The following is a 14,709-nucleotide window of genomic DNA, read 5'->3' as shown; positions in this document are numbered from 1 at the left end:
CGAAAACACTGCTTTTGTTTCCGTTTTGATCTGCGAAATCTGCTGTAATCCTGAATAAAAGCCTCAGTGATCTTCTGTTTTTTCATCAGTAAGACAGTAAGACACCACGTTTCATTTTATTTAAAACACAACACTGCAAATTGCAATGAATACGTTTTTTATTTTTTCAAAAAAATTAACGATGATTAGCCTAGAAGAACGACAGTGCGACAAACAATGGTTTATAATTCCGTTTACACAAAACACCAAGTCATCCTTCGTCAATTATAACTGTGGTAACTCCAAATACCTCAAATGTATTTGCCACAAACAAGCAGGACTTGCATAAGCATATCTAATACGCATAAATATTTCACATTGTTTTGCAATAATGTTTGTAAACAATTCCACATGTGTAATTGAGGGTATGTTGAACATTATTTTAATATGCAAAACTGTGACCCAATCATAACAGTGGGCGTTTAGTTTCAAGTATTGAATGCGACACGCCTATCAAAACAGAGTGATTGAAAGAGGATCAAAACAGGAAAATAGAAAATTAGGATGTTTTTTTTATGTCAAAATCTTGATAACATTAACATTAAGTGGATTTCAGAGAACATTATAAAATAAAAATAATGTTCATGACCCCTTTAAATTGCTCAAAAGTGACTGTAAAGAGTTTTTATCACAAACATATTGAGGCACAACTGTTTTCAACGGTAATAATAATAAGAAGAAATGTTTCTTGAGCACAAAAGCATATTAGAATGATTTCTGAATGATCATGTGACTGGAGTGATATGCAGAAAATTCAGCTTTGCCATCAAATGAATGCATTAGACTTTAAAATATATGAAAATAGATAACAGTTATTTTAAATTGTAATAATATACCGTTATTTAATAAATACTGTTATTGATCATAATATTACATGTTTTTTTACTGTATTTTTGATCAAATAAATGCAGCCTAGGCAAGCATAAGAGACTTCTCATAAAAACATTACAAATTGTATGTGTGTTATGGACAATCAAATTTAAAATGATAATATTTTAACTACTTAAATGATAATACTTTTAAAATGATAACAATGGTATTTAAGTCCTCAGACTAAAAGGAAAGCCTTCTGACACCTAGACTTTCTTGGGCACTGGCCACATTTTTCTCCTCTTTGAGTTAATCTTATTACAGTGGCATTTAATCAAAGTCTTTTCTCCTTCACTAAATCATGAATTCCATAAGAACCATAATGTCTTCTATTAAGCGACTTGTCACATGGTTCATCATCTCTTAAAACAAGGTCTCTCACACACACACATACACAAGCCCAGTGTTCAGACGAGTGCAATTCAACAAGAAACAAGAAATAAAATCTATGAATGTTTATATAGCCATGATATTGGTATACATAAAGACATTGAAGTTCTATGAAGTACATTTAAAAATGCAGAATGCAGTGTCGGAGCCCTGTGAAATTACGGATTGCTGTCTGTGTACGGGGCCAAGAGGATTCTTGACATTAGGTTATGAGTGTGTAATTTGTTTTCACACAATAAACTCATGAACACATATTCACATGTCCACATGCACAAGGTAAACCCCTTCTTGTTGGTTAACAATGGGAGGCCAGAAATAAGCAGCCAAAAAACAAGACACCAACCACCAAACAACACTTACGCTCTTACACTCTGGCCAGCGACACAGTCCTCTGAGCTCTCTCTCTCTCTCTCTCTCTCTCTCTCTCTCTCTCTCTCTCTCTCTCTCTCTCTCTCTCTCTCTCTCTCTCTCTCTCTCTCTCTCTCTCTCTCTCTCTCTCTCTCTCTCTCTCTCTCTCTCTCTCTCTCTCTCTCTCTCTCTCTCTCTCTCTCTCTCTCTCTCTCTCTCTCTCTCTCTCTCCTCTCTCTCTCTCACTCCCCACTCCCCTTTGTCTCAGTTGAATTCAATTTGGGCTTCTTGGGAAGGCGGCTTAAGCACAGACAATCTTATCAGCATTTGTGCAAGCAGTGAAAAGGAGTGATTGAAGCGGGCTGAAGAGGCACTGGCGTGCCCAGGCCTTTCAGGAGTCTTAATTGCATGTGTGATTGTCAGGACAAGCCCCCTCCCTGCAACCCCCCTTTCTGTACCTCTCTCTCTCTCTCCTCCTTTGTGGTGCATGTTTAGGATTACTGTCTACGATTCCCGTGCTGAGCGGTTTTGAGCTCTTGCCTGTCTGAAGGTGGATAGGTGAGTGATTGTATTGTTGGGAAGAAAGAAAGCACAGAAAGCGATAGGTTGGCCTTGGAGGTAAAGCTGGATTATAACAGACGAATGAAAACTTGCTACGGAGATTTTTTACTCGCCGGATTTAGGGGAGGGAAGGAGACTTAATTCAAAAACGTTTACACGGGAAGGCAAACGGGACAAGAAACGCATAAGCACAAGAAATATGGTTCATGTTCTTGTTTGCGTTGTATAAACAACAAATGTAACCCTGAATCGAACCGAAATCCTCAGATTTATACGCGCGTCATGCGTTTATATTGTCTGAGCTGGTATGCTCATTGTTTTTTGTTGAGTTATGCATGTTACAGGAAATATTTACCATATCATCATTAGTACCCTGTGAGCAACTTTTGTCTGACTTTCTCCCGTGTGTCTTGTGCAGTCGTATATGGAGGATCACCTGCAGAAGAAGGATCGTTTGGATAAGGAGTGGGAGGCTCTCTGTAGTTACCAGGCTGAGCCAGCAGCATGTGCAGTGGGTCAGGAGGAACACAATGTCCAGCGCAACCGCCCACACGGCGTCCTTGTGTGTAAGTGCTTCGCCAATTGTATCAGCCTCGAGTGAATGTATATTTGTTTTCTTGTGCACTGTCACATTCTGTTTTGATCAATTAAGAAAGTCAATGGCCTCTTTTAATCATACTTTTTTTTGCTTATAAAAACAAGTGCATTCTTCACTGAAGTATAAGTAAGCACCCGGTTAAGACAAATGGGTTATGTTATAAAGATGTTGATGCTCTAGTAGTTACATCACCACCTGTCTGTCTGTCTTCCTGAATACTGTAGATGATCACTCCAGAGTCATCCTGAAGCCGGAGAATAACCAATCCAGATCTGATTACATCAATGCGAGTCCCATTGTAAGTAGCCATTTTAACTATTTTTTGTATTTATTTTTTTACATATTTTACACATCATCTCCATTATCGGAAGTAAAAACTGTTTTACAGGTAGTTCATGTGACTGAAGCCCTATTAATGTCCATTTGTGTCAATTGCTTGGACTATGCCAGGTCCGTTTCAACTTTCCTTTGAGGGTTACTGTTATATTTTATTTATTTGCTCATAGATATTTTACCCCTTTCTCCTCCTAGTCTCTCCTCTGTCAATCAACAGTGACAATTCTCAGACTGTTAAATATGCTAGTTTATGTATATATAGAGGCACAGGCGCAAACACGAAGAAAAAAATACTCACTACTCAAGTAGGTTCATATAGTCAGTAATTTATTTCTAGAACAAAAATAAACATTTCACTATGACAGACATTATGAGTCAAAAGGAAGTAATCTTGTCTACCAATGTGAGCTTTTTTTTGTGTGCATAATAATACACAGACCACATGAATGCTTTAAAACCGAAGACTGTGTGATTTCATCGCAATAATAATTTAATGATGATAAAGAGACAAATTTTTGTTTTGGCCCCTTAATCAGTACATATACATAATGTTAATCAGTATAATACGTGTGCAGCAACATCACACTGAGAAAGTCAAACTGAGTCATTTTTACATGCTGTTATTTTTGGACTCCAACTCGTCAAAAGAAGAAACAAAAGGCACAAGCAAGTCAGCCCTCCCTCCCCGAGGGTTTCACACTGCAGTCGGGGTTGGGTGCACTGATCCGCTGGTGCGGAGACAAATGCATGGAGGCGCGGTAATTAAAGCGCAGCAGGGATTTGGCAATGTGCGTTTCAAAAACTGTGATAATTATGTCTGTCAATGTTTGTAGCTTCTTTCTCATTAGCTGCAAGAAAGAAAAAGGCCTCAAAGTAAATCATTCGTGATATTTTTTCACAACCTCCTCACACCAACACCCTCTCCTCCGGTTTTGGTGATTTTTGGGTTTGAGTCATGCTCTGGCACTCCATTTCTCTCTCTCTTTCATATACACACGAAAAACGTACAGATAAAGCTTTTTGGATGATACTATCGCATCTTTCACAAAAATGGGCAAACATTTAGTCCTTTTTAGTAATATTGAGTAAATTAAAGCAGGAATTAAATATTACATTCTTTGTTTTATTCCATCAATCTTGACTCCTAATAATTTTGATTTGCTATACACATATTAATTAAATGAATCCTCAAACACTTTTGTCATCTTATGCTCAAATCTTCTACTTCAGCTGATATATTTCCTTTATAGAGCATCACAAGATGCTGAACTTACTGATAAAAGTCTCAGGTCTTTTAAATTAGACTTTAAGAGTGGAATCATATCTCTGAGTGTGAAATGACATATCGACTATAATAACACCCTTTCTAGAGAGCGGGTAGTCAAAAATCAGTTTCATATAGACTGCCGGCAATAGCCAGCTTGTGTATATATAATTGTTCTACCCTTAAATTGCTCTTGCCAACAATTAAGGTTGTGCAAAGCAATTATTTCCATTTTCTGCCATGCTAATAGGTGTGCGTGTCATTCACTGTAACCATGGGGTTTGAATCTGTCTCTCTCATGCAGTGGTGTTTGATCTTTTTGTGAAGCTATAGAGAAATTAGTGCAGAAGTACTGAACCATGCAATTACTTTAGCAAAAGTTTTGAAAGGCTTTGTGATCAGCTTTTGTGCTTTAAAGACATACATACTCCCAAACGCACTCACAAAGACAAGCATGCGAGCTATCAAGCACACACTCACTCACACAGACTGCTGTAGCATTTGATCTGCGTGGAGAAATTCTCATCAAATCAGCATTTCGGACATGAGAATGGCCCCGTTAATAAGCAGTACTATTCTTTTTAAATTATCTGAGCTTGAAGCTTCAAGGTCACACACATACACATGAAAGAGCAGCAGCAACTTTGGACGTGTTTGGAGCTTGTGTGTTTTACAGTCTCGTCCATTCTCTATCCGTTCTTTCATTTAATAAGCTCAGGTCTGACACCCCTAACAAGACTGCATATCTTGCTTCCTCACAGCAAACACGCTTTTGTTGCAGCTCAAAATGGGCACATTCCAACCTAATGACAGCTTTCCCTTCATTTTGTAAAGAAAAATTTCAGGTCAGGAGGATGTTCTCCTGTAATGCATCCAGAAAATAATATATTTCTTAAATATGAGTGTGGACAGGATGTGTTGCAGTCCATGAATATACGTATAGCTAATTTTTATTCATTCTTTTTTGCTTCATTTTTCTTTTAGACCTGATAAATGGTGGTTTCCATTTATGTTCTTTGATGACAGATGTCATGTGGGATGTGTGTACTAGTGTAAGACCGGATGCTATACTTCAGACAAATTGTGAATTACGGTCATCACAACTTGTTAGACATGGGTTATTAAATAAGAATTGATCAATAGCATGCCCCATTCTGGCCATTCTCCTGTACTGCATAAATCAGTAATTGCCAATCAGGTTTACGTGTACCCCAGAATATTTGTGCTAACTGGTGAGTTTGTATTGATCAGTATTAAACATTCTTTGTTTTGTTTTCTACTTTAATAATATGAATGATAATGCTGAATGAAATTCTGTATAATATGATAATGTAGAAAATGATTACAGTTAAATGTTAATGTGCTTCATGTTATAGCCTCTAAATGGATTGGGTTTTATGCAAGTCAAAAATGTTGTCTTCAAAAATCTTCGCTGAATCAATCTAAATACATAAGGTTTTACCATCAAAACAAAATTTAAGGGATAGATGGGTAGTAATAGCTCCTTACAGTTATCACTTTAAACAGTGAACACATTCTGGTTTGTGCCAGGAAAGAGGAACTTGGGTCTTACTGATGGGAGAAACACTGGCATAATTTGACAGTTGGCAAACTTATTAGATTGATTAAATTAAAAGAGGTGGATTGTCCCTTTGCTGCAGTTTGAAATCAACTTTTGCTTATGGTTTTGCTGAAGTGCTGGAAAAGATCTTGCCTGTCATTATTTAATTGTGGCTAGTGCATTATAAATGTCATAGTCCATATCCATATCAAGTTTTTTTTCTCCATCATTAGCCTTTTTTCCATTGGGACAGCTTTTACTCAGACAGACACACAATTACACGCATGCAGACACCCTCCTCCAGCCACTGAGCTTCTCATCAATAAATGCGTTTGATTAGAGAGATGCCTTGCTTTACTCCCAGAGCCGGCTTTAATCAGAGGTATTAAAGATTGCACATGCTCGGAGAGGACAGACAGGGGAGAGAGAGGAAGAAGAGGTGACTGGAGATGATAGAACGATATAGAAATGGAAGAGAGAGGGGATGTGGAGTAGATACGAATGAGAGCGAGAAAGGGGTCGGGAGAGGGGAGGTGGTCGTGAGAGAGACGACTCTGCTCTCATTAGAGACAGGCCTCTGTGCCTTCTCTTTATTTGATTTGCTTTTCCTTATCTTTTTTTCTCTCTCAAGCTTTTTAACTCCAAACAGAAATTGTGGACATTCTGTTTCTCTTGGCAGGAAGTTTGTTTACCCCTTCCCAAAAGATCGGAGGGGACCGAAAAACTGTTCAGAAAGCAAATAAATAAGTTAAATGAAACCGTGCAGTTTGCATCGAGTATTCGTGTCAGAGTAGAGCACCAGAGAAACGTCCATCCGTCCAACATGCACATATCACTTATGTCTTACTGTAGAATAGATATCCTATAAATGTCTGTCAACAAGCTGCTAGGTGTATCTTTTCAATGTTATTTGAAAATAAGCATTTCATGGATATTCATGGAATATTTACTCTGTCTTTTCACCTTTAAGATGGACCATGACCCCCGAAACCCAGCCTATATCAGCTCTCAAGGTCCTCTTCCCTCCACTGTGGCAGACTTCTGGCAGGTAAGGTACTCAGTCTTGTCCACGTCTATTCCATTTGGATAAACACAAGTTTATGATTTAAAAACACTATTCATCACTATTCAGTGTTCGTTTTTACCGTATTAGACTTGTTCAGGGAAACCCTTTAGCATAAATGACTTTTGCTATTTGCTATTGCTATGGGTACATATCGGTATTAATATCCATCTCTAAAAGCATAGAACTCAAAATATAATGTGAAAGCATCTGTGCATCATATGAACTCCCGAATAAAAAAGGCAAAACTGGGCCTTTTTTACAATGAAAAGGTTAGAAAGAACACTTTCCACCTGTCCACAAAAAGCTACTTTATAAACATCACCATGTTACCTTAATTAAGGGGGTCAAATGTCTTATGATGTTTGGGAACTGCACAAAGTGTGTATGTGAGAATTGGGATATTTTTTCTCCAACACACATGCTTTGAACAAGAAAGTCATTCAGTATAATTGTTGTGATTATAACAAATTGATTTTAGTGTTTTTATTTGTATACTAGAATTGACATTATTGGTTTAGATGATTTTGAGAAACACCTAGATGCTTTTTTCTGGCATTTTTTTGAACTCAAACATTTTCCAACTGATCCAATAATCTGCATAGCAGCAGCAGCTTTGAACATGTTTTCTTGTTGATTCCTCTTTGTGCTTTTTTTTAAGGTTAGGTAAGTAGATGGTGTTAAAAACCTGAATCTACATTTTAATAAATTGACTGTGGTAATGTGTTGATGTAACTTGACCCTCTATAATCACAAAGCTGTTTACTAACAGATGTGGGTGTGCACTAATTGTTGTTATTGGTTGTTTGAATTTGTCATTTTGTCAATTACTGGCAGAAAATTAATGATCTAAATTGATTTAATTTCATACAGATTAATTATAGACAGTCAGGCCAGTTCTGAATGCAAAAAAAAACAAACATTAAAAGTTCCATTTAAATTAAACTGAGTGCATTAATCCCTGTCAATTAGTAATGTCATTGTCTCAGTGTTCCTTCTCATTAATGACAAGGTGATTCATTCCAAACAGAGCCAAGCTTTTAAAGGTTTGCAGAGTCTTAAGTTTTCTGGAGTCTTAAGTTTTTTAAGGGCTCAAGTTAATAAAAATATAAACCAAATTATAGCCTATACATGCATACAGTACATTCTAGCCTATACACAGTTTTTCATTAGGCATATAGCTCGAGGTTGTACGACTTTCTCTAATTCGTCATTCAAAGAACAATAGAAACATTAATTAGTGATAAGTATCTATGTTGTTCAAAGTTCTGAAGTCATTCGTTGAAAATATGTGAGCTATATCCAAACAAAAAATAATTATTAAAGAGATTAATGTAGAAATATAGTTAAACAAAACTGTACATTACATATTGGCATTTTAGGTCATTTTAGTACCTTTCTGTAGCCATTAATTTCCACTGAACTCTTAAAGACGAGCAGTGATGATCCATAATAGTGACCCATTTAGGTCCACATGTTACAACATGTTTTGATATGAATGTTGGAGATTTGTACTGTCCATATGCCAAATGTAAAAAAAAAGAAAGTTGTTTTACATTTGCATAATATTGTTAAAAGTTTGAAAGCCACTTCTACTAATGTCAAATTTGATTAATGCAGTATTCAGTTGTCGCTTTGTGCAATTTCTGTTAAAAACTCTGACCAAGCACAGAGCGCTTAGTTCTGTTCACTGCTGAGGAGGTTTCAGAATCATGTTTGTTGGTTTTGTTTGACCTTTTCTGCATATTGCACTGCAAAGCTTAAACTCTACCATATTTTATCACCTGGTCTGGAACATTACAAGCTCCTTCAATGACCTTCTAATACATTCTGTATTACAGAATCAAGCATTGTGATCTTTGTATATGAGCTCATCGATCAGAATGACTTAAACTACACTATGTTTTTTATAATGCTGAATAACATCATTTAACCATTAATGTGTACAGTGAAAATACATCTAAACACATTATTTATTCCTGTAGGCTAATAGTTGTACCATAAATTCTGTTAGGATGAAACATGTGAATTAAAATTAAAACTATTAAATACTACATTCAATGAAAGCTGATTTGTATTGCCATCATTCTCTCATCATACAGTATAATCATTCCATCTCCAGTGTTTTGTGAGATTAAAAATGATAACATATTCATAATGATAACTTTATATTGCTTTTTGAACCACTTTTTCCATGGTGTAATGTCTCTACATTTCTCTGATAATGACTCTGTGGGGACGTGTGGCACACGAGTTTGATTATTTTATGAACAGGATCATTGTATTTTATTGCTCCCATAAAAGTCAGTGTTTTCCCTCATTTTCCTAATGGCTGCAGTGGGCCTTTCCGTGATTGAAGGATACAGTAAAAGTGTGATTAGAGGAAATGGAGCAAGGCTGAGGAGGTTCAGTATACAAGGAAAAGGGGAGATTGGGAGATAAAGGGCAAGAGAGGTTGGCTGGAAGACTAAACTAAACCTCAAATACAGTGACGAGTGGGGTTTAGTTATTAAGACCAATTATGTTTGAAGTGAGCTCTGCTGAAACTCTGAATCTGATCATACTGTTGAGGAAGGACATTTTTATGTTGAAAATGTATTTATGGCTGTCCGTCTCTGTCTACCTTTTAATGTTGCTTTCTGCTATGTTGTGTAGATGGTTTGGGAGAGTGGCTGTGTGGTGATTGTCATGCTGACACCTCTTGCTGAAAACGGCATCAAACAGTGTCATCAGTATTGGCCTGATGAAGGGTCGGACCTCTACCACATATATGAGGTAAAGCTTCTGAGGAAATATATTGTTTTATTATTATTATATATTATTTCAGGTTTTAATACCTTCATTTAGATTTTGAAACTTGACAGCCTCAAACGTATATTACAGATGTCCTTATATTTTGACTAATTTATGTTTACTCTTTAAAAATGCTTAAGGCTTTTCCTAGTGTAATATCACATTCTCCTTATGTTCTTGAAGGTAAACCTGGTCTCTGAGCATATCTGGTGTGATGATTTCCTGGTGCGTAGTTTCTACCTAAAGAACGTCCAGACTAATGAGACCCGCACAGTCACTCAGTTCCACTTCTTGTCCTGGATGGACCAGAATGTTCCAGAGTCTGCTAGAACCTTGCTGGACTTCCGCAGGTATGTGTCCAGCTACCATATTTCACTAGGGTGTTAATGCCAGAATGTCTACTGGTTTTTGTTAAAGGTTTTGACTAATATGCTCATGGTCCTCATTAGGTTTTGTTTCTTGACCTTCTGTTGACCTTCAGTCTATGGTTTAGAGTGATTAGAGTATGCTTTTGAAGAAGAAAAAATGTAGCCCTTTAGTTGAATATTTTCTTACCAGATCCCTATATGCAGAACCTAAAACTAACTTTTTGCCACACCTGCCAATGGCCGCTAAGAAAATGTACCTGCCATGTTACCTGCCAGTGCGTGATTTGTCCTTGTCTTTTGTTGTTTGATTAACATTAAAAACACAGACAGCAGCAGGAATATTAGGCTACTGTCACAATCAACTGATACGCATGCGTTTTCTTTCTCAACTGTTTACGGTCACTTAAGACATAACTGACCATTATGTCTGTATATACTTGGATATACTTGCCAAGATGGGCATTCTGACATAATTTTGTTTAAATATGTCTTTTTCAAGTGCAAGAAGACGTGAAAGAGAGCACAATGCAGTATTCGCACACTGTCTGAGATGCGGATTTCTGGGCACGGGCTTTGAATGTTTGCGCACAGAAAACTTCCCACACAGCATGCGAGTGGCGAATGAGTCGTCTTTCACGTCCGCTTGCGCTTGAATATTTAAATTGGCAAGGCTCAAACTTTGACGATGCAGCACTGGTCCGTCAACTGTTCCAAGCGTCGTTCATGTTTGTTCACGTTCATGTTCTCACAATATTGCATTGTTAGAATTCATAAAAATGTTACCTTGAAACTTGCAACTGTTTCATACACTCGCCAACACTGCCTATATGTGTTCATAATAGCCAACGCATTGCAAACCCCCTCAGCAATCTATTTTAAATCAAACACTCCAATTAAATTTGAAATGTTCAGCAATAAAACAGTAGTGAAAGGAAAACCAATGGCAGCACAAGACTCCCTCATTTTTCACCTGCTGTGAGCTTTCTGAAGAAATGCAATAGGCCTCTGGGGTAAAACCTTAAAGAAATGTAACAACCCTGGCATACAGTAGGTGGATGTATACCTCCAAAAGGTTGATCCATTTTGGTCTACCAGTCTCATTGTTCATACTCAAGCTGAGTTAACAACGTGTTCTGCGGCACTGTTACTTTATTAATTACACTACTTCACCATAGGATCTTTTCCACTTTTACAGATACAGGGAGCCGTGCTTTAGATTTCAAATATTTATCTAAATTGCTATTAAACGCATTGTTTGCTTTGGGGAAATGTAGATTATTTTAAATATGCAGGTGAATTTTAGAATTAATTAGAATTATGAGATTGAAATTTCTGTGCTGGCATTTCTAAAGCCTCAGATTTGCTGAATCTGTTTTTGAAATCATGGGAAAAGTGTTGGATCATATGCACAAAGCGTTTAGATCTGGAATGCTGATATTGGATCTTGTGAATACGGTGGGTCTGATCCTCAATCGGCATTCTTAATGATGATTACCATATGATCCTTGGTTCTGAATTAGCACTCTATTCTGAGGTGTTCTGAATATCCTTTTCACTTTAGGAAAATTCTCCCAAAGTTTCAATGACACCTTGAGCATTGAGGCTTTGGTGAGATGGTTTTAACCCTGGTGCTTCTGTTTGACTTGCATTGGTTTCTGAAGCCATTCTGAATATCTCCCCAAAGGCCTGTGAGGCCACAGTCTTGTCTCATACACTGCCATGACTCACACTGAATCTGTCAAATGCTCCTCACTCACCTCTTGTTTTTATCGTTGGCCAGCTAATTAGCGGTTGCCAGTGTCATTTTTGTGATGTTGCAGCTAGTTATATGAGCCCAGTTGCATAGTCACAAAAGTGATCATTGGAAACTGTATCTCCTCTTCCAGGCCCTTGATTTTTCCTTGCCTCCCCACCTGCATTTCTCACTCACCAGATCTCCCTGTTTCTCGCACTCACCCGCCCTTTTTCTCTGCCCCTCTGTCTTACCCAAAAACGCACTCTGCTGTCCTAATGCCCCCTAATGCATGACGGTCCCCTCTGCAGATCTGCGCCATCTCAAACAAATCTACTTGAAGAATCACTTTTATTAAACATTTATTGTGTAGGAAGCATCACACTTTATTTTATATTTCTTTCAAGGTCCAAAGTTAATTCATGTACGGATCTGGAATTCTGTTCGTTTTTTTAGAAATGTATTTTACACTATTCTTTCTGATGGTATTTTTCCACAGAATTAAAAGCTTCTATAAGTTACGCGAGTCATGAAAATTCTTTAATAGAAGCGGTGCAGGTATGACATCAGAATCCGGAAGTCTATTCGCCATTGGTTCCTTCGAGATTTTCCTATGGGGATTTATAATGGGGGATTTCAATTTATGAGTAAAATAAAGCCTGTGGTAAACATAACTTGCCGATACTTTGAGGTTTTGTTCTACAACGTACTGCACACACTCACACCCCAAACGGTCTTATCTAGTTGAAAACGTACGTTTTCAAAAATGAACATAACTGCTTAAAAATTTGTGTTTGCTATTTTGTGTTTGACGTTCTGCTCTATAGCGTCAATTACACACACCCATAGCGGGTGTGTGTAATTGACTTTGTAGAGCAAAACGTCAAAGTATCGTCAAGTTATGTTTACTACAGGCTTTATTTTACACATATATTTAAAAAAAACATTGGAAAATCTCAAAGGAACCAGCAGCGTATTAGTCTTCTGGTTTCTGGCGTCATACCTGCACCACTCTATAGTTTTTAATGTCTTTGATTTGAATCAAGTCACTTGCATCAGCGTGGGTCAGATTGCCATTCTTACACTTTTGACTTAAACCATGTACAATGTTGTAGCTCCTTTTAAAGTAAAAATTAATCAGTCCCGTTTTAGAAAATCTCCAAAGCCTAGTTTCCTTGCGTTTGACTTTTGGTGAGTGTTCATTTTGGACCCTGCTTTCTTTAAATAACATTATATAAATGTGTGCTGTGTTTTAGAATTGAAAGTAGTCTCATGAGCGTTTAGATCTGACCTAAAAAAAAACACTTTTATAGTGTCTTTTGAAAAAGCAACCTTGAAGTATGCTCAAAGCAGGAATTTTTTTCCCCTCTTTTTGGATGAGATAAACAATATAAGTTAACACAGTAGGTCTCCATGGCAACAACACCTATGTGTCTTAAAATCCTGCAAGGCCTTATGGTTTTGCAGGCATAATAATTGTGCAAGGTTAATGTGTTTTGGATCGTGACACATACTGTAACCACACATCATTTCCTCAATTGCTTGTCACAATGTGGAGGATTATTTCGTTGATAGACTTATTTTCGTTGATAAATGATTTTATAGATTTAGACACGTCACATGTAACAAAGTCCTATTTATTTTCTGGTTGAAAGTAACATGTTGATATTAAACAATGTCATATGTTTATATGTGCCCACATTTATAGTAATTTTTAAATGGCAAATTAATATGTCCCTGAACTACTAATTTCCTCTTCAAATATTAATGCCATCTTTTTTCTGTCATTGCAGAAAGGTTAACAAGTGCTACCGGGGCAGATCTTGTCCGATAATAGTTCATTGCAGGCAAGTACCACAATACTATAAAAATGCATTTATAAGCTAGTTGCACCAGTCTAAAATACTACGGTGTTCGTGTTGTTGTTTTTTGTTGTTGTTTTTTTTTGCCTTACTATAAGATGTAAAAGTGAGAGCAGTAATCAGTCCAGTGGTCTGAATCTGAATTATCTCTCAGGCTCGGTTAGAAATGATGCGCTGGTAAAATAAATGGAGTATTCAGTGAACGGTGTCTATATGACTGATGGCAAAAATCTGTGCCCTTTACCATCATTGTGAAATAGAAGAATATGAGTCTGTGTAAACTAAAATATTGGTTAAATGATCTTTAACCTCAGGGGTTAATGGCTAACATGTTGTGTGTTGGGGGGAAGACAGGCTTCACAGCTGTCATGCATATTTGAATAATTCAGAATGATATCAGGGGAGAGGGAAGAGTTTCCGTAAATAATTCTCTCTTATTTCCCAAACCCCTCACTTCAATGTGTTTTTGGTGTGTGTGCTTAAACCTGAGCAACCTCAGAAAGTGGCATCCACACACATTCATTCAGTAATACACTCATAATATTCAGCTGCATGTCTTGAAAAGTAACCTTGATTTCAAATCAAAATGCAGTTTACCATCCAACTGCGTCTGAGTTTGGCTGGTTCTTGCAATTTAGTAGATTGCGTAGAAGGTAAAACAAGTTTAAAATGCTTTTACAAGTCACTTCAAATTCCCACTGTGTTCAGTTCAGACTCTAAAAAAAACTGTTCAGTTTTTGCTCTTAAAAAAAGCTGTGTTATTTCATTTTCTGGCGAATGCAGTTTAGTTCTGCAAAGAACAGGAAAACAAGACACCAGTCGTCTTTGACAGAATTATTGTGAGTGCTGAAGGATGATGCAACAGCCAACAATGCGGCTGAAACACAGAGAAATGAACGCTTTGTTTTCGTTTGGGCTGGCACA

At 37.2% G+C, this 14,709-nt stretch overlaps 1 protein-coding gene across 2 annotated transcripts in view; it reads left to right on the top strand.

Annotated features, from left to right (window-relative positions):
* Window positions 1-14,709, top strand: part of ptprn2 (protein tyrosine phosphatase receptor type N2) — a 263,055-nt gene that overhangs the window by 242,774 nt on the left and 5,572 nt on the right. For both annotated transcript variants that reach the window (XM_079604877.1, XM_079604878.1), the window contains exons 15-20: window positions 2,627-2,774; window positions 3,031-3,104; window positions 6,938-7,015; window positions 9,686-9,805; window positions 10,007-10,173; window positions 13,717-13,770. In XM_079604877.1, coding sequence (XP_079461003.1) covers window positions 2,627-2,774; window positions 3,031-3,104; window positions 6,938-7,015; window positions 9,686-9,805; window positions 10,007-10,173; window positions 13,717-13,770 — 641 coding nt within the window. The remainder of the gene's footprint in view (window positions 1-2,626; window positions 2,775-3,030; window positions 3,105-6,937; window positions 7,016-9,685; window positions 9,806-10,006; window positions 10,174-13,716; window positions 13,771-14,709) is intronic.

This window comes from Phoxinus phoxinus (assembly GCF_949152265.1).
Source record: "Phoxinus phoxinus genome assembly, chromosome: 2".
NCBI classification, from domain to species: domain Eukaryota; kingdom Metazoa; phylum Chordata; class Actinopteri; order Cypriniformes; family Leuciscidae; genus Phoxinus; species Phoxinus phoxinus.
The sequence above is the reverse complement of the archived record's forward strand: the minus strand, read 5'-3'. Positions and strand labels throughout refer to the sequence as shown.